Below are 26299 nucleotides of genomic sequence, written 5' to 3'. Positions count from 1 at the left end.
TTTGTAATATAGTATCAAAAAAAATTATTTTGGGCAGTTCTGCCATCTGAAAACAAGCTGGTGTGTGAACATGTGCTCATCAGACCTGGAAAAAACTTATGCTGTGGAAAAGGGTGATGGGAGGAGAGACTGAGCTAGAGTTTCAAGTACCAAAAACTAAATCATGAGGTTCAACCAGCTGGAGTTCTTAAGTAATTTATTTAGTAATTTAGAATTTATTTAGTGTTATATAACACTTTATATAAGTGTTCCTATTTTTCTTAGTAATATCTGGAGTTTACAAATATGGGTGAAGCTTGTTCTGGACCTTCTAAGAGCAAAGAAAAAAAAAAAAGGTAGAGAAAGCTTTCAGAACATCCTAAAATAGTTTAAATTGGAAGGAACGTCTGGAGGTTGTTTGGTCCAGTCTCCCCCTCAAAGCAGGGTGAACTTCCATATCAGATCAGATGGTTCCTGAGCAATGTACATCCATGTCTGTCCTGCTCTGGGGAGCTGAAGCTGGACGTGACACTCTGTCTTGGGCTGACCAGAGAGGAAGAATCACTTCCCAAGAGCTTGCGATGCTCTTCCCCAGGATAAAATTTGCCTCCATCACCACAAGGCTGAAGTTTGCTCTGCATGAGTGAGATGAGAAAAAAAAAAAGGTAGAGAAAGCTTTCAGAACATCCTAAAATAGTTTAAATTGGAAGGAACGTCTGGAGGTTGTTTGGTCCAGTCTCCCCCTCAAAGCAGGGTGAACTTCCATATCAGATCAGATGGTTCCTGAGCAATGTACATCCATGTCTGTCCTGCTCTGGGGAGCTGAAGCTGGACGTGACACTCTGTCTTGGGCTGACCAGAGAGGAAGAATCACTTCCCAAGAGCTTGCGATGCTCTTCTGAGATGATCCCAAGGGTCTCCTCCAACCTAGACTGAAGTTTGCTCTGCATGAGTGAGATGCAGAGTTGTAATTCTGCCATAATTCTCCTTCCTTTCGTGCCTGCCAACAGCTTCTGGTTTCACCACCAGCTTTTCTTTATTAATGACCACCATGACCAGTAGAGCACTTGCCTTAATTGCTTCATTGATCACCTGAATCATTATCTTTTTTTATTGCAATGTGTCTTCTTGTTTTCACATAGCATCTTGCAGTATTTCAGAATAGTTCTTAAATAACTTGGTTTACCAGAATGTTATTTTTTTTTAAATTGTGGCTGTTGATATACCTCTGTTGCCCTGGAGAAGCCAACAGGAGTGTGTATGACCACGAATATCCATGGAGGCCAACCTAAGCATGTGATGTATGTCCTCAAGAAAGGCTCAGCCCTTAAAAAGGCTTTTTTTCATTAGATTGGTTTTCTTTTGCACTGATCTGACTGCTCTGCCATTTAGCTTCCTTGGCAGCTGCAGATGGTTAGGGCTAATTAAGGATCAAAGAATAAGTAATTCCAGTCAGTTTTAATTGCTTTGGGTTAATTCCCTCAGCTGGATGATCAAATAGTTTTGACAGATTGGATTAGGCCCGAGTGGCTCTTTCTGTTTCTATCTACTTCCCACACGGTGGAGCCACTCAATTACTGTGTTTAAGCTTGTAGCCAAACTACAAAATTTACAGGCATTTAGAAGATAATCATCTCAGTAATTGAGAATTCCTACATTAATTATTTTATGCATAGCCATTTCAGGTTTGCAAGGTTTGCCTCTGAATGGGCTTGAAACCAGCACTTTCCACCTGTTATCTTAGACCTCTGCCTCACCATTGTCCAAAAAAGCTCCTGCTGTTGGTGTGGTGTTACAAATCATCCTATATTTCAGTCTGTGCAGCTTCCTCCCTTGTGATTTTGTGTAATTTCTTTGTTTAAAATTGATGAAGGGTTGTAGTTGCTTTTATCTGTCGCTCAAGATTTTGCCGAATGTGTTCAGTTTCCATTAGGGCAGAGATGAGTAGAGCTGATGTTTTCAAGGACTGGCCAAGGGTTGCCTCCCAGCAAAGGCTTTTTCGGGCTGTTTCATGTTGTTTAATAATTAAAGCGAGGAGCTGAATTCTGTGAAAGTTCCTAGCAAAGCGCCAAGTAGAGAGGTTAAGGCTGATATCTCTGCTTAACTGACTGACGTGAAATGTTACTTGTGGATTAGGTTAGACCACACATCCCAAATTGAATTTAGTTCATCCAAATTGCATAAACAAATAGTCCTATTAAAGGAAATTCATTCAAATAACCTTTTTTTTCCATGCCTCACTCGCAAAGTGTGAAAGCACACGATGAAACTGTGACCAAGCTACAGGTACCAGAAGGATTGAATGCACAGGTTCTGTGCTATATGGAAATCTTTATTTCTGAACTAGAACTTTGTGTTCTGGGAGCCTGCTCTCCAAGAGAAAGTCCTAATTTTTTGAAGTACATGGGTACTTCTGACAACCTGTGGAAATAAAGCCACTACATGTTATGGAGGGGTATTTAGAACATTCAATTTAAAAAAAGGCAAACCATCTCTGATTATGATTTTTATTAAGTGAGCATCACAGCAAATATTTTAATGAATCTCTGTTCTTTGTAGGTATGGTTCCTGAGAAGAAGGTGCTGGGTGCTTCTGTTAAACATTTAACTCCAAGGTAAAAAATTATCTTTCCTGTGTGTGTCTGGTGTGTTCTGGTGTGTGAGTGGAAGGTGTGCAGCCTAGGATGTGTTGGCTGTCAGGAGTGTCTGCTGGAGGGAGCATCCTCCCTCTCTGCCTTCTTTTGTGCTCCAGGAGTCCAAAGAAGTGGTTAGGATGTGTAATTAGACTGTTGTTATTTTAATAGTCTTTTCAAAATTAGTGGCTCTAGACATAAGTCTTTAAAAAATAATAAATAATGTATTTGGCTTGTAAATTCACAAAAGAAGCTCTGCTTGAAAACTGCTAGTTAAATATATTTTGGCATGCCCAAAGAAAGTACATATATTTTTTCCTTACTGCATTGTTTGTTTTGCAGTTATGACTGGTTCCAAACAGAGAGTTTGATCACCGTTGTTATATATACTAAGCAGAAGTGCTCCAGGAGTCCAAAGAAGTGGTTAGGATGCGTAATTAGACTGTTGTTATTTTAATAGTCTTTTCAAAATTAGTGGCTCTAGATATAAGTTCTTTAAAAAATATTAAATAATGTATTTGGCTTGTAAATTCACAAAAGAAGCTCTGCTTGAAAACTGCTAGTTAAATATATTTTGGCATGCCCAAAGAAAGTACATATATTTTTTCCTTACTGTATTGTTTGTTTTGCAGTTATGACTGGTTCCAAACGGAGAGTTTGATCACCGTTGTTGTATATACTAAGCAGAAGGTAAGTGTTGTTTATGAAAGGGAGAATTAAAAGATTCTCCTGTCCTGGGCACCTTGAGGGCTGTGCCCAGTTTTGGGTCCCTTACCACAAAAAAGACATTGAGGTGCTGGAGCGGGTCCGGAGAAGGGCAACGGAGCTGGTGAGGGATCTGGAGCACAAGTCTTGTGAGGAGAGGCTGAGGGAGCTGGGGGTGTTCAGCCTGGAGAAAAGGAGGCTGAGGGGAGACCTTCTCACTCTCCAGAACTCCCTGAAAGGAGGGTGTAAAGAGATTGGGGTCAGTCTCTTCTCCCAAGGAACAGGTGATAGGACAAGAGGAAATGGCCTCAAGTTGCACCAGGGGAGATTCAGATTGGATATCAGGAAAAATTTTTGCACGGAAAGGGTTATCAAGCATTGGAACAGGCTGCCCAGGGAAGGGGTTGAGGCACCATCCCTGGAGGGATTTAAAGGACAGGTTGACATAGTGCTTAGTGACATGGCTTAGGAATGGTTTTTATCAGAGTTAGGTTGATGGTTGGACTGGATGATCTTAAAGGTCTCTTCCAACCTATTCAATTCTATGAATCTATGATTCTAAGATCCAGTTGTGATCCAGCTTGAATTCTGGGAGGACTTTATTAAAATGATTCTTTTTCCTTGCCCATGAAAGGACATGAATGCAGAGTCAGTGATAGTTGACTGTCAAGACAAACGATTAAGGGGAGAGGTTGTCGTGGGTGACCACTCGTACCTTGTCAACGTTGGTATGTACCATAATTTTGCAGTTGCAAGTACTGAACCTTCATTCTACTTTATTAAAACCTTCTTGTTAGACCAAATGCACTTTACATATAATGAAAGGGAGAATTAAAAGATTCTCCTGTCCTGGGCACCTTGAGGGCTGTGCCCAGTTTTGGGTCCCTTACCACAAAAAAGACATTGAGGTGCTGGAGCGGGTCCGGAGAAGGGCAACGGAGCTGGTGAGGGATCTGGAGCACAAGTCTTGTGAGGAGAGGCTGAGGGAGCTGGGGGTGTTCAGCCTGGAGAAAAGGAGGCTGAGGGGAGACCTTCTCACTCTCCAGAACTCCCTGAAAGGAGGGTGTAAAGAGATTGGGGTCAGTCTCTTCTCCCAAGGAACAGGTGATAGGACAAGAGGAAATGGCCTCAAGTTGCACCAGGGGAGATTCAGATTGGATATCAGGAAAAATTTTTGCACGGAAAGGGTTATCAAGCATTGGAACAGGCTGCCCAGGGAAGGGGTTGAGGCACCATCCCTGGAGGGATTTAAAGGACAGGTTGACATAGTGCTTAGTGACATGGCTTAGGAATGGTTTTTATCAGAGTTAGGTTGATGGTTGGAATGGTTGATCTTAAAGGTCTCTTCCAACCTATTCAATTCTATGAATCTATGATTCTAAGATCCAGTTGTGATCCAGCTTGAATTCTGGGAGGACTTTATTAAAATGATTCTTTTTCCTTGCCCATGAAAGGACATGAATGCAGAGTTGGTGATAGTTGACTGTCAAGACAAACGATTAAGGGGAGAGGTTGTCGTGGGTGACCACTCGTACCTTGTCAACGTTGGTATGTACCATAATTTTGCAGTTGCAAGTACTGAACTTTCATTGTTTTATTAAAACCTTCTTGTTAGACCAAATGCACTTTACATATACCAGTTAATATTTTATTCCTCTTTCATTACCGATGACTACTTTAAAGTACCTTGTTGTAAAGGAATTATATTGTTTATCAAGACATATCTTCATTTGTTTAGTATGTACTTTTAACGTCAGAAGTCAAGAGGGAAACTTCAGGGTCAGGTAAAGACACATAGGTTCATTAGTTCACTCGCTATTCCTAGCCTTAAACTGTGTGTATATATGAGGAGTAGAATGTAATTTTGGTTTTTGCTTAACGTGGAGTTTGTTTCTCTTTATTTCAGACCTGGATAATGCAGTTCAAGAAGACATGGCTGGTAAGTTCTGTCTCTTGCAGCACTTCTCTATCTCTTCTAGTATCAGAATGTGGAACTTCAGTTGATTTTTCTGATTTATTAGATACTTCACAGTTTTCCTTACCACCAGGTTCTGACACAATCAAACCAAACAATATCATTGAATAATAATTTTTTTTTAAATTGTGGTATTTGGGCTTGTGAAAGTAATAAGTTCATGGTTCTCTCATCCCTCTGAGTGTGACTAAGTGTTAAAATAAGTTAGTTCTGTTGTGTATTTGTAACCTGTTCTTTGCTTAGATTGGGATTTTCTTGGATTTAATTGTTCATTGAAATGATCTAGAAAATAAAGGAAGTAGTATATAGTGGTAGTTACTGATTTCCAGTAAGTGAGGGCTCTGAATTAATGAGCATTGTTTTTTTGACCTGACAGGCTGTGAAGCATTTCACAATGTATTTAGTAAATAAGAGATATTAATTATGCATATTAAGTTAATGCTTGTTGTCTTAAATGCACTGTCAAACATTATAAAGAGATAGCTGGAAGTTCATTTGATCTGATACTTTAATTTAACAGGTTGCTTCTGTGTGTCTTGAAGTGACTGGTTCTTCTAAAATTTCATTATAACGGAGGAGTAAAATGTCTTGTTGTTACAAAATGTAACAAAAAGTAACAGTGTGAAACCTCTTCTCTTTTAGTAAATATTACTGAAAAAGTTGGGAAAGTGGAGATTATCTTAAAGAAAAAGGATAACATTCATTGGAAAAAGCTGGGACAGCCCTTGGAGAGTCATAATACGTTTATCAAACGGACAGACAGAGGTAAGCAGTTCCATGGCCGTGTTACCAGCTGGTTTAAGACTTTTTGGAGCTTGTTAAACATATTTGGTTTCTCCCAGGATTTTCTTTTTCTGTGTTCATACCCTCATTCCTTTCAGGAATGTTCTTGAAAGCTGCTCAGGAATTCTCCTTGAAAGGGTTCGGTTTAGAGGTGGTTTTTTGGCTTTGCTTAGGTTTGTTTTGTCCCACAGTGGAACTGGAGGTCTTCCAGGCTTGTGGAAAGACTGGAAGAACCTAACAGGGGAAGGTGAAGACTTCTCGAGCGTTGTTCCATCTCATCCTTGTGCTTCATATCTTTATTTTGTCCATATGAAAACCTCAGTAGACCCTGATGAAATAGTGCACGGGTTTGTGTTGGTTACTGTAGGTGAAGGAACAAAACCCTCCACTTCTAACTGTTGCTATAGGTGTAATAACATCTTTCAACCCTGGAATGTTGTTCCAGCACACGGTGTCTTTGTAACTTGGGCTGTGATTAAATAAAGGACTTCAAGCCATGTGTAGGTATGGCAGCCAGCTCTGAATAAGCTGATGTGTCTGCAAGAAGCAGTAGATGTTATAAATGAGTTCATTTTGTGGTAACAGAGTAATACGAACTTGATGCAGCACCAAAGTGTATTACCTTGATAAGTGTGGTGCTTTTTTTTTTGTTTATTTACAACTAAATTAAAAATTTCTGCACAATTACAGTATATAGAATATAAACATGGTCCTGATGTTACTGCAGTTGTCCAGTTTCTGAACAGCCCCTCTTGGCCCCTCTGTCTAATAACGCTCAAGAGTTGACTGTTTGATGTTTGTCTGCTTTATTATGCATGAAAGCAAAATTGTACATTTTTAAGAGCTGATTAAATGTTGATCACCGTGTTGTGGACCTCTCACTGGCTCTCAGCTTTGCTGCTTTGGCCTTTTAAAGCTGAGAGGTACAAAAGGAAGACCGACCGCATCTGACTGTTTGATGTTTGTCTGCTTTATTATGCATGAAAGCAAAATTGTACATTTTTAAGAGCTGATTAAATGTTGATCACCGTGTTGTGGACCTCTCACTGGCTCTCAGCTTTGCTGCTTTGGCCTTTTAAAGCTGAGAGATTACAGTGGTACAAAAGGAAGACCGACCACATAAAAGCACATCTCTTAAACTACCTTTAGCTTATGTAGAATTTAATTTTCCTTCTGAGAGTTTCAGAGACTGTTGAGTCATCCACTTTAATATTAGATTTTTCAATATAATGCTCTATTTAAGGGGTTACAGCTTGGACTAATATGTTCAGTGCCCATTGCTCATTTTCTCCCTCCTTATCACTTTTTGTGATTATGGAAAACAAAATGAGAAAATGACCTGAAAGAATCAGAGGTGTAGAATATAGCGACTTTATAGATCCTGTGCTAATGAGGGAGGTGAGGATGATTGGATGCAATTCACAAAAATCCAAGTTGAGCGTTAGTAACCAATGCTTCCTAGATGATTATTCTGTAGTTTTTTTCCTAAGAAGTCAGTCTCCAACATAGCAATTGCCCTTGTATGCAGAGAAGTGTTACAGGTATTGGACAATTCTTACATAGCACTGACTGACTTCAGAGCAGTTTAAATTAAATCTCCAGAAAAATTAAGTTAAAGGGCTTGCTGAGCCTGAGTTTCTTCAGTTCCCTGATTATAAAGATGACAAATCTAGCAAATATATCGATATCTGTGGCTTCTTAATACCTACTCTAGAAACTTTTATTCTCCTTGTTTAATATTTAAAAAAAAAACACTCTCAAATTTAACATTGAACATGCCAGAAGGTTTATAGAGGAATAATGTTCAGGCCAAGATGTCTTTCCTTTATTCCAACCCTATGCTTTCAGCTTGGCCATAAAATCTACATCTTGAGGCTTCTGTTCACTCTTAAGTAGCCACTCTCTGCTTAGATTTGTGCTCTCTTGTTCTACATTGCAGGAGGCTTCTGTTCACTCTTAAGTAGCCACTCCCTGCTTAGATCTGTGCTCTCTTGTTCTACATTGCAGTTTTCAATATTGCTTCCCCTTCTGTAGGAGCAAAATAATGTTATGGGTGAAGAAACTCACACCTTGCGCAGTGTGAGCACAGGAATAGTAATTAATTAACAACTCTAGATAATTTCCTTGCCTTTATTGAGTGTGCGGTTGGGCTTGTGTGCAAAAGTTCTTTTTCTGAAGCAAAATGACTTCAATCTGGAAATAAAATAAGGAAGACTTCCAGCCTGGCAAGGAATTCTGACCTCATAAATGAATCGATGCATTTTATATATGATGTTAAATAGATCTTATTAATAGATCAGCCCAGAAAGCCAAGCCCTTCCTGAGCTGCATCAAAAGCAGTGTGGCCAGCAGGATGAGGGAGGTGCTTTGCTCTGGTGAGACCCCACTGCTCTGGGGAGACCCCACCTGCAGTACTGCGTCTATCTCTGGAGTCCTCAACACAGGAAGGACATGGACCTGTTTAAACATGTTTAGCAGAGGGCCAGGAAAATGATCAGAGGACTGGAGCCTCTCTGCTCTGAGGACTCCTTAAAGGGGCTCCAGGAGAGATGGGGAGTCACATGGACCTGTTTAAACATGTTTAGCAGAGGGCCAGGAAAATGATCAGAGGACTGGAGCCTCTCTGCTCTGAGGACAGGTTGGGGTTGTTCAGCCTGGAGAAGAGAAGGCTCACGGGAGACCTTAGAGCCCCTTCCAGTCCTTAAAGGGGGCTCCAGGAGAGATGGGGGGTCACTCTTGATCAGAGAGTGGAGCTACAGGATGAGGGGGAATGGTTTTAAACTGAAAGAGGGGAGATTTAGATGAGATCTCGGGAAGAAATTCTTTGCTGTGAGGGTGGTGAGACCCTGGAACAGGTTGCCCAGAGAAGCTGTGGCTGCCCCATCCTTGGAGGGGTTCAAGGCCAGGCTGGATGGGGCTTGGAGCAACCTGGTCTGATGGGAGGTGTCCCTGCCCAGGGCAGGGGGTTGAAATTTGATGATCTTTAAGGACTCTTCCAACTCTAACCATTCTATGATTACCAACTTCCTGTACTCTTTCAAGTAATTCTTAAGTCTGCAGTGATTTTTGCATGCTGATTTGTATATTGCACTTTGCCATCTCAGTATGTGTTGTTTTTTAAAAGATTGGTAGAAAAACAAATGACAACAAACTTTTTATAACGTTTCTGTTATGTAGCTGCTGGAGAGCTGCTGCTGTTTTGCTTCAAGAGTGATATGAAATGGAATTATTGCCTTTCATTTTTCAGGGCTGTAGGCTTTCTTTTGGTACATCTGAAATGTGCTTATTCCAAGTAAGCAGTTTGCAAGATGTTAGATGAAAGACACAAGAAAATATTAATGAAGAACGATTTATTCCATGTCAGAGGCTTTACATCATGTCTCTGCAGGCATTTATAATGGATATCTCACTGGTTGGTATTTGAATAATTAAAGAAAAGAAGTGTGTGCAGAAAAAGGCCATGGCCCACCTACTGTGGTAATAGTAGTATGTCATGAATTTGATGTTCATATAGTCCATGCACAAATCGCATGTGTAGCTGAGATTTAGTAACCTGAATGTATTTCCAGGGGTAACTGCATGTATTTAGATACTTGACTCTTCTAGCAGAGTTTATTTATACCCTTGGAAATAAAGCCAATTAGAAAGAAGCATGGCTAAGCTGGAGCATCTTCTTTAAACCCTTAATTTTTAAACATTTTTTGGATAAATATTGCTGGTTTGAAAGATTTTCTCTGTTTAAAATCCTTTTGTTGCTGTTGGCATTGAATTGACAGGCTGTAATTCTGTACTTATTGAAGAAGGGAATGTTAAAAGTGATGGCTGTTCCTTCAGGCATTAATCAATTGCGCCATCGCGGAGCATGTTAAAAGTGATGGCTGTTCCTTCAGGCAGTAATCAACTGCGCCATTGCAGAGCACTCACAGAATGTTATGGGGTTGGAAGGGACCTCTGGAGATCATCTAATCCAACCCCCTGCCAGAGCAGGGTCACCCAGAGCAGGTCCCACAGGAACGTGTCCAGGGGGGTTTGGAATGTCTCCAGAGAAGGAGACTCCACCACCTCCCTGGGCAGCCTCTTCCAGGGCTCTGCCACCCTCACAGGAAAGAAGTTCCTCCTCATGTTTAGATGGAACTTGTTACGTTGAAGTTTGTGTCCATTTTCTCTTGTCCTGTCCCTGGGCACCACTGAGAAGAGCCTGGCCCCATCCTCCTGACACCCACCCTTTAAGTATTTATAGGTGTTTATAGTCTTTTTATAACTGTCTATGTGAAATACATACCTTTATCTCTTATTAAAAGATATATAAGAATAGAAGAGCAAATTGAGACTTAAGTAACAAGTAAAACCATGTTTTTAGGACTCTTCTACAGAAAATGCAAGTTGGTTTCCAAGACAGAAGTCACCCATGACACCAAGCTCTTCTGCTTAACATTGCCCAAGAGCACACATCTCCGTGTTCCTGCTGGACACCACGTTTACCTCAAACAAATTATTGCAGGTAAGAAGAATGGAGACTGTAGCCGTGGTGACATTAACATAAATCCCTTTTCATCTTCTTGGGAGAGTGCCAGCTCCGTGGCCACTCATGCCCTGGTTGTAGTTAGAAAGTCTCTGCTTCCAGGATGGCAATTAGCACTTAATAATAAGCTGATGGGATTAATATTGCTGGAAAGCTGACTGTCGAGGAGGCTGGCATTTACTGCTGACCTTCTCGGCTCTTCTTTCAGCTCTCCCTTTAAATCATTTTCTTTTCTGAAGTAGCACTGTTCATCTGTGAAGGGGGAGAGGCTCGTGCTATATGTGTTATACATCTATATATATTTATATGTATTGGTCAGTTCCTTTTAGTTTGCTCCTTTTTTGGCACGTGGAGGGTAATGTTGTGTTTTTACTTTTTTTAAAATCATATTTCTTCATCTGAGGGATGTCCAGCACTCATGGAAACACTGCTTTACACTCCAGTTGCATGATACTAATGATAACATGAGGTTGTTAGAGGGATGCATCTTAAAAAGGATTGTTTAAGCACTCTTCTTCAAAATTTTATAAAAGATAACCTTAAAATGGGAGGTCAAAGAAATATCCATATAATTTTTTTAAAGCTACTTTTCAAAATTTGCATATTAATAGTTATGCTGGTCACAGTACTTGCATTTCACTGTGCAAAATAGAGAGATTTCTCAGAAGAATTTTAAAATATCTTTTAACTGCAAACTGTTCTGTCCTCCTCCTCCCTGCCTAATTCTTTGCTGGTGTCCAACTCATTCAGTCTTTTGGTTTTTTCTATAATTACACCGTAGCTTTTTGAAATGATAGTGGAAGAAAATATAATCATGCAGTACTAAAAATCTGCTATTCCAATTCAGAAAAAAAATCAAGCTGTGGTCCTTGAAATTAAATGTAAATGTTTAGATTTTCATGTTCATTGGGGATGACTCTAGATCATTCTTTCCACTGTTTTGAATTGCTGAGTAGTGTAGAAATAATATAATGTCCAGTGGCCTGAAGATTTTAGTGGGAAGTGGAAGGCTACTGGAATAAGAACTGGTGCAGTGGAAAGTAACATACTTGCTTAACAGCACAGAATGGTGTTATTTTTATGGGATATGCAGATTATTTGTTTGTTTTGGTCTTTGTTTGCACTAAATTTGTTGGCCGTAGAGTGCTTTCTGTATTACTTCAGCTCCTTTTTTTGTCTTCTGTCTAGGGACAGAGGTGGTAAAACCATACACACCCGTATTGCCTTTTTTGCCGCTGGGTTTCAAAGAGCCATCTCACCACGATGGTGGACATATATATTTCATGATTAAAATTTATTCCCATGGACTGTTCACGCAGGCACTTGACCACCTACAAATTGGTAAGTGTAACTTGGAGGGTTTTGAGTTTGTTTTTGCAGTGGTTGCTGTATGGTTTCAGAGTCATTGTCTGGGTACCGTGAGATTCTTACTGTTTCACAGAATCACAGAATGATCTGGGTGGGGTTGGAAGGGACCTCTGGAGATCATCCAGTCCAACCCCCTGCCAGAGTAGGGTCACCCAGAGCAGGTCCCACAGGAGTGTGTCCAGGCAGGGTTGGAATGCCTCCAGAGATGGAGACTCCACCACCTCTCTGGGCAGCCTCTGCCAGGGCTCTGCCACCCTGACAGGAAAGAAGTTCCTCCTCATATTTAGATGGAACTTCTTATGTTTAGGTGTTCTTATGTTTAGGAACTAAAAAGTTCCCTGTCCTCCTTGAACTGGGGAGCCCAGAACTGGACCCAGTGCTCCAGATGGGGCCTCACCAGGGCAGAGCAGAGGGGGAGGATGACCTCCCTTGACCTGCTGGTCACACTCTTCCTGATGCCCCCCAGGATGCCATTGGCCTTCTTGGCCACAAGGGCACATTGCTGGCTCATGGGCATCCTGTTGTCCACCAGAACTCCTAGGTCTTTTTCCTCAGAGCTGCTCTCCAGCAGGTCAGCCCCCAATCTGTACTGACTTGGGTATAAGTTTATCTGTTTATACATTGGGACATTCCTAGAACTTTTTAAACCTTATTCTTCATGCCCCGAATGTATGAGCTTATCCTCACTGTAACCAGGAGTCAGATTTTTATTTTTTTTTTAACACTGGCTTTGCAAACGTTGGTTTACTCACATAGTGTAAAATCCATCAAAACATGACATTATAATTAACCATCTGTTCTTTTAAGAGTGATCCTTGTGTGCAATGTGTGGTACCCTTCTGAAAGAAACTCTGACACTACAAAGATGAAGGCAATAGGAAAGGGCCCTTCTAAAAATGAGAATACCACTTAGTTTGTTTTCATTTCATTAAGACTTATCATTCCATTTGTTTATTTTTAATAAAGGAGACTATATTTCCGTCAGCAATCCTGAAGGTAACTTCAAGAAGTCACAAGTTCAAAGTTTAGAAGATCTGGTTTTACTGGCGGCGGGCACAGGCTTCACACCGATGGTTAAACTCCTGGATTTTGCTCTGGCTGAAGTCACTTCCCTCCGGTACGTACATTTCTTGTGATATAACCCCAAGCCAGAAAAATCCATAGGAAGGAGGATGCTTAATGAGTAAGCTTCAGTGTTAATAAAACAATTTAATAAAAATTAATAAACGGTATGAAAGCATTTTTTATCAGTTTATGCCAAAAGCTGGCACGCATGAGGGAAAAGTCTGTCGGAGTCTTAGGGAATTTACACAGATTTGGTTATTGACTTCCATCAGAAAAATGGATTGATTTGCATTTTGGGTTTTACTCATGATACAAATGAGTTCACCAAGAAGAAAATCTGAGGATCTTTTTAGAACTAGCTTTGTATTTGAGTGCCTTTTTTTTTTTTTTTTGTATTGAAGTTTTCAATGTAGATACTGTTTTCCGGGCTGAGAAGGTTTACAACTGCTAAGTTACGGCCTCTCTTTATTAATAATTTTATGTTATTTTCACCTGCTAAACAACAGTGACATATTTTTATCAGATGAGTTCTGGTTTTCACAAAAGTGTGACTTACATAAGCGTAGCATTAAGTATATTCAAATGCATAAAAAGTTTTTCATTGCGTATGCATTCTGTACTCTGCTCATAAAAATATCTACAAGAAGAAGTATTACTTGTCGTTGTTTGAGTGAACAGGACGTTTTTGGCCCTTTATCAGAGAATCCCAGAATGATATGGGGTGGAAGGGACCTCTGGAGATCATCCAGTCCAACCCCCTGCCAGAGCAGGGTCACCCAGAGCAGGTCCCACAGGAACGTGTCCAGGTGGGTTTGGAATGTCTCCAGAGAAGGAGACTCCACCACCTCTCTGGGCAGCCTCTGCCAGGGCTCTGCCACCCTCACAGGAAAGAAGTTCCTCCTCATGTTTAGGTGGAACTTCTCATATTCAAGTTTGTGCCTGTTCCTTCTTGTTCTGTCCCTGGGCACCACTGAAAAAAGCCTGGCCCCATCCTCCTGACACCCATCCTTGAAGTATTTATAGGTGTTCATCAGGTCCCCCCTCATCCTTCTCTTCTCCAGACTAAAAAGACCCAAGTCCCTCAGCCTCTCCTCACAAGAGAGATGCTCCAGGCCCCTCATCATCTTTGTAGCCCTCTGCTGTCCCCTCTCCAGCAGTTCCCTGTCCTTCTTGAACTGGGGAGCCCAGAACTGGTCCCAGTGCTCCAGATGGGGCCTCACCAGGGCAGAGCCTAGGAGCAGGATGACCTCCCTCAACCTGCTGGTCACAGTCTTCTTGATGGGCCCCAGGATGCCATTGGGAAGGCCAATGTCCTTCAAAACCCCAGAACTAGTTCTTCTGCTTGAGGTGGTTGTCCATTTATAATTGCAAATGTAAATTAAACTGGGACATTGAGTGTAAAAAGTCTCAACTGAAGAGAGTGCACCATCGCTCAACTGTAAAAGGAAACGCAAGGAGTTACTGAAGGGGCCTCCTTGGGTAGAGGTGAGGTGGGTTTTTATTATTTCTAGCAAAAGTTTGCCACTAGAATCATGTCTTGTAGAATTTCTCAGGGGATTATATTTTTGTTGATGTGAACAACATTTTATAACCTGGGAGACTACAGACATGGAAACTACGCCTGAGTATTGTCTTTAAAGCTCTTGCAGAGGACAGTTCAACAGAGTTGCTACTGTTTTCCCCGCCCTTTGAATTCAGACTCTTTTAATGAAGATTAATTTCTTATACTGGCTTTTATTCAATATAAACACAGGATGTTTTGGTTCATTATGTCTTTACGAAGCACGTTTTGAAAAAGCATAGAAAGATTAATTGGAGACTGGTCTTCAGACTAAAGCTAAAAAGGATTACATGTACTGCAGAAATCTGCTTCTAGAAAAGAAATATATCTAAACCCAGACATTATCCTTATGTTGTTTATTGTCCAGCCATTATGTATAATCCTATTTTGCGAGCAGAGAGGCTGGGTACTGTTTGGCTCTTCCAAAGTGTCATGTGTTGTCAGTAGTGAATAATGTGTGGGTGGCTTTGTGAGTCCAAAAGATAAATGTCATCTGACAAAATGCTTGGGAAGCATTTTGTGAATTTGGAATACTTTTTTTTTTTTTGGTGAATTTGAAATACATCTTTTTCTTTCTTCTTGAGGGGGAAACTCATGTATGGGGTACAGGTAGTGGTGATAATATAGAAGCAAAACTAAGGAGAGCATAACAAATGATGTAAATCTGGACATTTTGTCCATAACCAGAGTAAAGGCAGTAGGGGATGTGTGTGAACAGTGCTGCACACAGAGTGCCTCTATCTACTCTGTCATTGAAAGTTGACAGGAGTGGCTTATTTTAACTCTCCTCAGCACAATTTATTACAAGAACTCGATGCCCACAGTTTGCTTAAGGTGCAGCAGCATCTGTTTTGTTATGAGTTGAAGTAAATTAATTTTTCCTTCTTGCCATGGTGGCTTGTCAGGTGCTGGAGTGACTTCATCTGGTCCAGGCTCCATTTATATTCAGACTCTAAAAGCTTGGTGTTCCCGACTTAGCCCCTGCACCAGGACAGGTTGGGGGCTGAGCTGCTGGAGAGCCGCTCTGAGGAAAAAGGCCTGGGAGTCCTGGTGGACAACAGGATGCCCATGAGCCATCAATGTGCCCTTGTGGCCAAGAAGGCCAATGGCATCCTGGGGTGTATCAAGAAGAGTGTGACCAGCAGGTGGAGGGAGGTCATCCTGCCCCTCTGCTCTGCTCTGGTGAGACCCCATCTGGAGCACTGGGACCAGTTCTGGGCTCTCCTGTTCAAGAAGGACAGGGAACTGCTGGAGAGGGGACAGCAGAGGGCTACAGAGATGATTAGCAGTCCCTGAGGTAGAGGTTGCAACCGCAGACAATTAGGATTATGAAATTGAAATGAGAGGTCATGAGTTCAAGACTTTCAGGTATCCCAAGAAGGATACTATATTGAGTTAGTGGCAAAAAGATTTGAGCATTACAGAGTGGCAAAACAAACCAACAACCAAAATGTTAAGTAAAAGCTTCTATATAATGCAGTTAAGTTCGGATTCCTTAACCTGTGTTTGAAATACAGAAACAATCTGCAGTTTTGTTTTGTTTTTTCAGGAGAGTGAAGCTGATCTTCTTCAACAAAACAGAAGACGACATACTTTGGAGAGACCAACTCGAGCAATTAGCTCTTAAAGATGAAAGGTCTGTAAAAGTCTTGTGGGGAACAACTTGTACCATCCTGGTGTACAGCAGGTGGAGGGAGGTCATCCTGCCCCTCTGCTCTGCTCTGGTGAGACCCCATCTGGAGCACTGGGACCAGTTCTGGGCTCTCCTGTTCAAGAAGGACAGGGAACTGCTGGAGAGGGGACAGCAGAGGGCTACAGAGATGATTAGCAGTCCCTGAGGTAGAGGTTGCAACCGCAGACAATTAGGATTATGAAATTGAAATGAGAGGTCATGAGTTCAAGACTTTCAGGTATCCCAAGAAGGATACTATATTGAGTTAGTGGCAAAAAGATTTGAGCATTACAGAGTGGCAAAACAAACCAACAACCAAAATGTTAAGTAAAAGCTTCTATATAATGCAGTTAAGTTCGGATTCCTTAACCTGTGTTTGAAATACAGAAACAATCTGCAGTTTTGTTTTGTTTTTTCAGGAGAGTGAAGCTGATCTTCTTCAACAAAACAGAAGACGACATACTTTGGAGAGACCAACTCGAGCAATTAGCTCTTAAAGATGAAAGGTCTGTAAAAGTCTTGTGGGGAACAACTTGTACCATCCTGGTGTACAGAAGGACAGGTCTTGGGGCTCCAAATAATGTACAGCTTTGGCACGAAACCAGATCCTGGCTCTGGAAACTCTTAGCTAAGAATTTAATGAGAGCTGGGGAGTGGAAGGAGATGTGTTTGTATCAGTCACAGATGATGCACAGCAGCAGGGGATGTCATTAAGTTCTGTAGATCCTGTAGGAAGCCAGGGACTTGCTTTGACTAATAGAGGTTTATTGGGGATGATGTGTTAGACGAGGTGATTGTTGAGACTGAGAAGCTTTTTGAAGGTGAAGATAATTAGCAATAGAAAATAGAGCTCTGCGAGGAGAAGCACAGAAGTGATAGAAAAGGACAAGGTACCCTGGGAGCAACATTCTTGAAAAGTTTCTTTGGGGTCACTTAGTTGAGAGAATGTTTATCTAGAAATTTGAAGTTGAAATTAACTTTCATTTTTACTTACTAATTTTTGCATATTTTCCCCTCAATTGCAAAATAATTACGGATTGAAATGCACTAGGGCACATCTAATGTCAATTTAGTTTAGCAGACCATAGTTCTGCCAGGAGACGTAGGAGTATTTTTAATATTTTAATTTCAGAACCTTTGCTGTTCTCACTAGACGAAGCATCGCTGCCTGGATTTTAGGTGACAGAAGTACCTTTTGTTTATGCTGACTTAGTTCTTAATTGAAATTGTATGAACAAGTCAATTTCACATGTTCTTCACAGCACTGAAGTGAAAAATCAATATCATTTCATAACCCGGTGATGTCTGGCACATTCCAAGCTTCATAGTCTAGACATTGTTGAAATTTCAAGTAAAAACCCTTTCTCCCTTTCACTGGGAGCCTTGGATACACAAGTGTTTGTTTTCTTGGGTTTTTTAACTCAATAACTACACTGTTAGTGGGGTTTATAAAACCACTGTAGTATTTTCTCATTAATGAAATTGCACTGACATTTTCCCATGTGTGGCTGAGCATTCTTATTTCATTAATTCGGAACTGAGCTCTACAAACATTTTTATAAACGAAGAATGGAACAACAAAATCCGTGCTTTGGTGTCTCAATGGTTGCTGGCTGTTTTTCTTTTGTCAGGTTAAAATATACAGCTGAAATTTTTGCGACTGAAAAATTGGGTTAAATAATGAAATACCCAATAGCGGAGGTGATTTGATTGACTTGATGGGTAGGAACAGCTAAATGTGGGTGAGATCTGCTACTGCGTGGTGGGAGCTGAGGGAACAAGAGAGTGATCATAGGAAACATCAGTGTCTGGGTCAGTAGTTCTTCGTGTAGCAGATTTCTAATTGGAGACAGTATTTCTGAAATAACCTTCTGGATGCCCATGAGCCAGCAATGTGCCCTTGTGGCCAAGAAGGCCAATGGCATCCTGGGGTCCCTCAAGAAGGATGGGAGCAGCAGGGGGAGGGAGGTCATCCTGCCCCTCTGCTCTGCCCTGGGGAGGCCCCATCTGGAGGACTGGTACCAGTGCTGGGCTCCCCAGTTCCAGAAGGACAGGGAACTGCTGGAGAGGGGACAGCAGAGGGCTACAAAGATGATGAGGGGCCTGGAGCATCTCTCTGATGAGGAAAGGCTGAGGGACTTGGGTGTTTTTAGTCTGGAGAAGAGAAGGCTGAGGGGGGATCTGATCAACACCTATAAATACTTCAAGGGTGGGTGTCAGGAGGATGGGGCCAGTCTTTTTTCAGTGGTGCCCAGGGACAGGACAAGAAGGAACGGACACAAACTTGAACAGAGGAAGGCCACCTAAATGTGAGGAGGAACTTCTTTCCTGTGAGGGTGGCAGAGCCCTGGCAGAGGGGACCTGCTCTGGGTGACCCTGCTCTGGCAGGGGGTTGGACTAGACGGTCTCCAGAGGTCCCTTCCAACCCCATATCATTCTGTCATTCTCCTTACCAGGTTTGAGGTTCAGTTCATTCTTTCACAACCAACCAAGGACTGGGTGGGTAAAGAAGGGAAGATTTCTTCATCTCTTCTCTCAGAGTTTGTGAAAAGAAGCAGAAAAGATTCCAAAGTGCTCATCTGCATCTGTGGTCCAACACCTTTTACAGAACAAGGAGTACAGTGAGTATTTTAAATGATGAACTAAACAAGGAATTATTTTAAAATTCAGTCACCTAACCCCTTAGTGTTCCTGAGTTGGTAGTTCTTTCATAAACATCTTTACATTTTCTGCTTTGCAAGAAAACATCTTAAAATATAAAAAAAAAAACACCTGGCATCATATTTTAGGTGTATATTAGTGTGTAGATAAGTAAACATCAGCAATAAGTAAATTTCATGAGCTCTAGGAAGTTGTCCAAAGCTTTCTAAGAGCATCTCTTTAACAATGACCATTTTTCCCCCAAGTTTTAAATGCTGCTTTTAATTTGATGTTCATAGAGAAGTTGTTATTTTATATGCCATATATATATGAGATGATGCTTCAGCTCTGTCTGTGGTGGTGTTTGGGTTACAAATACTAATGTTACCAACTAAATTTCTGATTTTCAGGTACCTGAAGGATCTTGGATACTCCCAAGAAGAGATACACGCTTTTACTGCATAAAGCCATATGAGGAGATCAGTGTTTGTTTGTATAATTCAATCTTATTTATTTACCTTTATGAATTTAATTAAGTGAGAAGCAGTTTTTTAAGACTTGAAATTTCACTCTTGGTACCAAACTGTTTCTGGGAAGAAATACACCTTTGAAAAAATTTTATACTGTGTTTTATCTTGGTTTTTGTAAATATTTTTTTCCTAATCCAGGGTATTAATTTATTGTAGAGGCAAGAAAAAAATGTATAGTCCACATTATGTAAGATATTTCACGTTGTTGCTTCGTGAGAATTCTTAAATTTGACGAGCACTGATTTAAGTTTTGACTTGAAGAGCTTATTATTTCTTACTGTAAAAAGTCTTAAGAGCAATACTGTCTGAAATGAAATATTGCACTGTAACTCAGGTAACCGGGCGCTGAAAACATGTTCCTTTCCATTGGAAATCTCTATTTGACTTGAGAGTGATCCAGATACATTTTTGGCTTTGTAAACAAAGAAGACAAGTTCCTTTGGTAAAATAGAAAAAAAAAAAATAATTTACATCAAATAATAAAAATGAATAATTTTACATTACCTTCTGCATTTTTGTGCATTTTCTGTATTTTCGGTTTATAATGTGGTACAGAAAGGTTTGTATGAGCTGAGGACACCGTCTGAGAACTTGTAACAGAGACCCAGATTCTCTGTTTGGCAAAGAATAGTCGGTACAGAAAGGTTTGTATGAGCTGAGGACACCGTCTGAGAACTTGTAACAGAGACCCAGAGTCCAGCTCATTCTCTGTTTGGCAAAAAATAGTCCCCAAATGTTTTGATTGCTTTTTTTTGTTGCTCTGACCGTGTCAAGATCCCTGTGGTGGTCCCTTCTGAACCACTTCAGGGGGACCTCTTTACGCCTGGCATTCTCTATTTCTAATTGGGAAAATACCTATTTCTATTTAAGCATCTCCTTCCTTAATTGAAATCCAGATCCCACCCAAGTGGGTGGTTGAAGATGTTGGTCGACATCTGCAGTGGAGTTAAGCAGAGGGATGCTTGTTTCCAGGTCACAAAGTGGACTTTTTGGTGAGATGAGCAGAGATGCTTGTTCCCCCTCGTGAAAGACTCTCAAAGCTTCAGGCACTTTGAGGAGTTCCTAAGATGTAATTTAGGATGAACTGCTTTTACTTCTAAAAGCCTCTGATTTCCTTTGAAAGTTTTGAAGAGTTATTACTCACAACTTGCTTTGTGCAAGTAGCTTAGCAACAAATGGCCATTTGACATGATTGCAACTTTCTAATCTAGATACGATACTATTTGTTAAAAGTGGCTGAAGTGTAACTTGAAGTTTTACTTACTTTAAATTTCACTTGAAAGACTTGTTGCAGATTATAGATTTTATAACAAATTCCTGAAGAGATAGGCACCAGGTGGAACACCTAAAATCAAGGCTAATTTATTACATTAACAAGAGAAAAATGGCTATTTTGAGAATCTGCCCAGTGCAGGATTGAGCTTGGAACTGAGATGCTGAAAATGAGGTGCCTGCAGCTGGGCTGAATCCTGGTGGTAACCGGAATTCTTGGTAATCCCTGGAGCTCAAACCAGGGCAGCCTGTGCAGGGGTGAGAGCTGGTTCAGCTGAGCTGGGGGAGATTCAGGCTGCCCAGACATCAGAGATGTCCAAAAGGACCTGGACAGGCTGGAGAGGTGGGCCCAGGTGAACCTCATGAGGTTCAACAAGAGCAAATGCAAGGTTCTGCACCTGGGCCAGAACAATCCTCGCCACCAATACAAACTAGGGGGTGAGGTATTGGAAAGCAGCCCTGAGGAAAGGGACTTGGGGGTGCTGGTGGAGGAGAAGCTGGACATGAGCAGGCAGTGGGCAGCTGCAGCCCAGAAGGCCAATCGCATCCTGGGCTGCATCAAAAGAAGAGTTGCCAGCAGGTCCAGAGAGGGGATTCTGCCACTTTACCCTGCTCTGGTGAGACCTCACCTGGAGTATTGTGTGCGGGGAGAGCCTGTTTAGAAAGGCCTGCAGTGATAGGACGAGGGGCAATGGCTTCAAGCTGGAGGGGAACAGATTTAGACTGGAGATGAGGAGAGGGTTCTTCACTGTGAGGGTGGTGGAGCACTGGAACAGGTTGCCCAGGGAGGTGGTTGAGGCCCCTTCCCTGGAGATATTCAAGGAGAGGCTCGACGAGGCCCTGGGCAACCTGGTCTAGTTGGGGGTGTCCCTGCTGACTGCGGGGGGGTCGGACTAGATGACCTTTGGAGGTCCCTTCCGGCCTGGACAACTCTATGATTCTATGTACAGTGGCAACTCAGATCTATATACATGATCTTTTTTCACTTTTTTTCTTTAATTTGTGCCTGTCAGGCAACGTTTTGTACCCGTCTGAAGCACAGTTGGCTGCCTCAGAAGCCTTTGTTTTCCTCTCAATGCACATAAAAGCCTTTCCACAAACAGTTTTCAGAGACTGACAACTACACTAATGTGGCCATTGAAGGATTTGTGAGTGACTGTGATTACTAATCTGAGCTACTCACATTTCAGAAATAATTAACCATTAATTCCATGGGTTTTACTAATGTAGGCAGTCACGGGGGGTGGTGTGGGTGTTCAGTTATTGTTTCCAAGTGTAGCTGCAGCCTGGATATGTCTCTCTCTGGAGTCTTACTCTGCCAATATTTACAAGTGCTGTGAAATCAGCTTTGGATTTTCTTTTTCTTTAGATTTTTTTTTGCGTCTGTCTTCAAGGTAGGTTCTTCCTGTATATTTTTATATTTTAAAAAATCAGTTTTGCTACTAAAAGATTAACAGTTTTCTGATTTGCCCGATCTTACTTTAAATGGTTTTATTAGTATACCTGTTTTTACAAAATCATTAGCAAGATTAATCTTGCTTCATTTTCTACAGGTATGTAAATGCACTTAGGGCAGGGGCTCTGTGCTTTTCCTGGGCTGGTGGTATTAATCTGGAGAAGTTTGGATTTAAAAAGACCCAAACAAAGCTCTCCTTACCCCCAATCCCACATTTCAACTACCTGAGCAGGTATTTTAGATATTAGATTTGTCAGTAACTGGGGTGGAGGGGTGGGGGGAAACTATTTATGTTCTTGTGGAGCTGTTTGAGTGTGTGTGATGAGTGACTTCGAGTTCTAGTCAGAGTCCAAATATAATAATACTCCAGTTTTGGGCTGGAGTAAATATTCTGGTATTTACTGGCTGTCTCTCCGTACGGCCTGGTGCGTGTGCGATACAGATGCTTCTCTTAGTCAACTCCCCACCTTCTGGTCTTGGATTTTTCCTTTTATTGGCCTCATTTCACATTTTCCCCAGGTGGAGTTTCAGCCCTAGGCCTGGATGCTTTTCTTCGTTCCTATGGAAACGGGTGCCCATCTTCAAACAAACTGGGCTTGCTGGGTTGCCGTGGTGACCCAGGTGAGAAATTTGGGGAGGTGTGGAAAAGTGTGGAGCCTGTGCTGGCTGCCAAGTCCCGGACAGGAGGCAGATGATGCTATTAAACCTTCAAACAGCAGGATATTCCTCCTTGCTTAATGTATCCTTCTGCTTTTAGCCTCAAGGAGGGCACTCACCCAGTGTGTTTTGTAGCTTCCCAAGGGATTTAATGATTCTGTTATTGATGATTGGGCTTGGAGAGGTCAGAGAGAGGAATGTTTGATTTTTGGCATCAGCTTGCAAGTGTTTCTAATTGAAATGTGCGTGCTGGCAGTCCCGTCTGTACAGCTCTCTGCAGGTAGAAAAGGTCCTGTTGGAACTATTTTCTCCCATTCAAAAGAACCCATTTAAGATGCACCAAGGTGAGGTGAGGAGGATGCAGTCGTCGTGAATTTAAAAGCAAGGAAAACAAGAAGTTTGAGTCACTTGTGGCACATACAGGGATACGTATAAAACCATGTGGTGGAACGTGGGGGTGGGGAAGAAACTCTAGATTGTGTGGCAGAGGGATAACCTCATGCTGCTCAAATTGACTAGACCATTAGTCATGCAAGAGGAGCTTCTGACAATGGATATTTAAAACCAGGTAGGTTTGTTAAAGCACACGGTATGATGCAAACCACCTTCTGAGTCAGAAGAAATGCCTGGCTCATTCCCAGTAAAGATGCAAAAAAAAGTGACTGAACCAATTGATCAGCTCTGGCTGGGGAGATGAGGTCCTCCTGGATCTCTGCTTTGAACTGTGTCCCTCTCCATCAAACGGAGGTCGGTGCCACAAAAGCCAAATTTTTGAGCATCAGCCCCAATAGAGGTGAAGGGGAGCCAAACTGCTTCAGAGAGGAGTCACCTGCTTCAGGTAAAGTGGTGAAAACTGCACCCCAAATGGTGATGGTTGCAAGGAAAAGCGTGGAGAAGCCAGGGCAGTTCTCCTCCAAGGCGTGCTCCAAGATGGCAACACAGGAGGTAAGAGTGACAGCTCTGAACTTCAGCTGTTTGGGAGATGAAGGGAAAGAAATGATGGCCAGGAAGGTTATAACTTAGGGGTTTTCCTGCACTGTAAAATGAAAAAAAAGCCTTTCCTGTGTTGAACGTTTCATACAGTTGATAATGCTCTAAATGATGAAAGGGCTCCACAGGTGCTCTTAGACCACTGGGAGGAGAGAGAAAGAAGGGTACATAAAATGGAACTGCATTAAAGTTTAGAATCACATCATCATAGAATGGTTTGGGTTGGAAGGGACCTTAAAGATCATCGAGTTCCAACCCCCTGCCCTGGGCAGGGACACCTCCCACCAGACCAGGTTGCTCCAAGCCCCATCCAGCCTGGCCTTGAACCCCTCCAGGGATGGGGCAGCCACAGCTTCTCTGGGCAACCTGTTCCAGTATCTCACCACCATCACAGTAGAGAATTTCTTCCTAATATCTAAGCTAAATCTCCCCTCTTTCTATTTAAAACCATTCCCCTTCGTCCTGTGGCTTCACTCCCTGATCAAGAGTCCCTCCCCATCTCTCCTGTAGCCTCTTTAGGTGCTGGAAGGGGGGCAAGACTTCTAAAAATTAGGAACCCGAAGGTGGGTACCTAAGTGCAGGGACGGAAAACCCAACTCTTAAGAGCCGTGAAGAGCAGCTGAGTACCTCATTGCCAACTGGCTTGAGCAGTTGCCAGGTGTGTCTTAAGGAAAAGCCACCTCTCACCTCCCAGCAGGTGGGACCTCTGTTCAAACAGCATCAGATCCCACCAATAGCTCAGGCTTTTGGTGTTCACTCCTAAATGCCACAGTCGCTGAGAGTTTTCCATACTGTGGTCTTCACCTACCCTCTGCCTTTAGCCACCCAATGAGATGAATGAATAAAAGCAGAATAGATGCTACATGGCCACAAGTTCAAGTCCTAAAAAAAGGCATTAAATAACTATCTTAAATCCACCTACTGTCCCTTCAGGATTCCACACTTGTTCCTCCTAGGAAAAATAAGTCCATTACCAGGGCTTCAGTACATTTGCTAAATGGACAATGTTCTTTTTTGGTGCAGAAAATCCTGTGAAATTATTTTCCTGTAAAGAATACTGACTATTGAAATCTTAAATAATAGATTGCCTGGGTACTAGGACTTACATGCAGAGATTCCTCTGCATATTTTGAAACCAGTGAAACAAGTTTAATAATTTAGTATCTTACTTTCACAGACTGTAGAAAACTTGGCAGCAAAGCTTCAGAGTTTACGTGATGAATTACTGCTGTGTCTTCTTCTTGAGAACCAGCCAGGGACTTGACCAGCCTTCCCAAGGTCGCATCCTGGAAACCACACAGCTCTGTGGAATCTGCTTTGACTCTGGTTGGGTTCTTCATGTGAGAGAGACTGGAACCACGGGACTGGTCCTCCGCTGCCTTGGGACTCTGTCAACACAGTAAAGATGGACCCCATGTACCCACTGTGCACAGTAGTTTTGGAATTGTATCAATCCCCTTCACTCATCGGGACCTTTTATCAGGCCTTTGCAAAGATGTCCTGCAGGAACCACAAATGGTGAGTGGGGAAGGTCAAAGGAGAAAGGGAACTCTGTATCGAATAACATACCTGTTTCTGCTCAGGCTGTTTTTGTGAATTGTTTTTCAGATTTGTTGTTTATCCATCACTTTGTCCAGTGAAACTGATCACTAAGTGTAGGCACCTGGGGAGGAAGAAGCCCGTGCACCAGTGCAGGTTAGGGGTTGACCTACTGGAGAGCAGCTCTGCAGAGAAGGACCTGGGAGTCCTGGTGGACAACAGGTTGCCCATGAGGCACCAATGTGGCCAAGGCTCATGGTATTCTGGTGGGCATTAAAAAAAGTATGGCCAGCAGGTCAAGGGGTGCCATCCTGCCCCTCTGCTCTGCCCTGGTGAGGCCACATCTGGAGCACTGTGTTCACCTCTGGGCCCCCTAGTTCAAGAAGAACAGGGAACTGCTGGAGAAAGTACAGCAAAGGGCTATGATGATGACTGGAGCACCTCTCTGATGAGGAAAGGCTGAGAGACCTGGGGCTGTTTAGTCTGGAGAAGAGAAGACTGAGAGGGGGGTCTCATCAATCCTTAGCAATATCTAAGGGGTGGGTGTCAAGAAGATGGGGTCAGGCTCTTCTCGGTGGTGCCCAGTGACAGAACAAGAGGGAACGGGCACAAACTGGAACATAAGAAGTTCCACCTAAACATGAGGAGGAACTTCTTGACTTTGAGGGTGGCAGAGCCCTGGAAGAGGCTGCCCAGAGAGGTGGTGGAGTCTCCTTCTCTGGAGACATTCCAAACCCGCCTGGACACGTTCCTGTGGGACCTGCTCTGGGTGACCCTGCTCTGGCAGGGGGTTGGACTAGATGATCTCCAGAGGTCCCTTCCAACCCCAAATCATTCTGTGATTCTGTAATCTCTATCGTAGCCTTCAGCACCTGTTGAGGACATAAGAACATGGTGTCTTGCCTGTGGTGGGGAGAGATTTGCCAGTCTCTCCCTTGGTAAATTACATCTTC

At 42.3% G+C, this 26299-nt stretch overlaps 1 protein-coding gene across 1 annotated transcript in view; it reads left to right on the top strand.

The window, feature by feature from the left end:
* LOC106901770 (cytochrome b5 reductase 4) overlaps positions 1–19900 on the top strand; it is a 37006-nt gene extending 17106 nt beyond the window's left edge. The window contains exons 6-16 of the mRNA XM_014964730.1: positions 2539–2593; positions 2954–3010; positions 3950–4044; positions 5223–5255; positions 5934–6056; positions 10435–10575; positions 11785–11937; positions 12931–13081; positions 16140–16226; positions 18719–18883; positions 19313–19900. Coding sequence (XP_014820216.1) covers positions 2539–2593; positions 2954–3010; positions 3950–4044; positions 5223–5255; positions 5934–6056; positions 10435–10575; positions 11785–11937; positions 12931–13081; positions 16140–16226; positions 18719–18883; positions 19313–19367 — 1115 coding nt within the window. The 3' untranslated portion in view covers positions 19368–19900. The remainder of the gene's footprint in view (positions 1–2538; positions 2594–2953; positions 3011–3949; positions 4045–5222; positions 5256–5933; positions 6057–10434; positions 10576–11784; positions 11938–12930; positions 13082–16139; positions 16227–18718; positions 18884–19312) is intronic.
* Positions 19901–26299: the final 6399 nt, after the last annotated feature.

The sequence above is a fragment of the Calidris pugnax genome, unplaced genomic scaffold (assembly GCF_001431845.1).
Source record: "Calidris pugnax isolate Ruff unplaced genomic scaffold, ASM143184v1 scaffold219, whole genome shotgun sequence".
Taxonomy (NCBI): Eukaryota; Metazoa; Chordata; class Aves; order Charadriiformes; family Scolopacidae; genus Calidris; species Calidris pugnax.
Note: the sequence above shows the minus strand (reverse complement) of the source record. Positions and strands in the feature narration are given on the sequence as shown.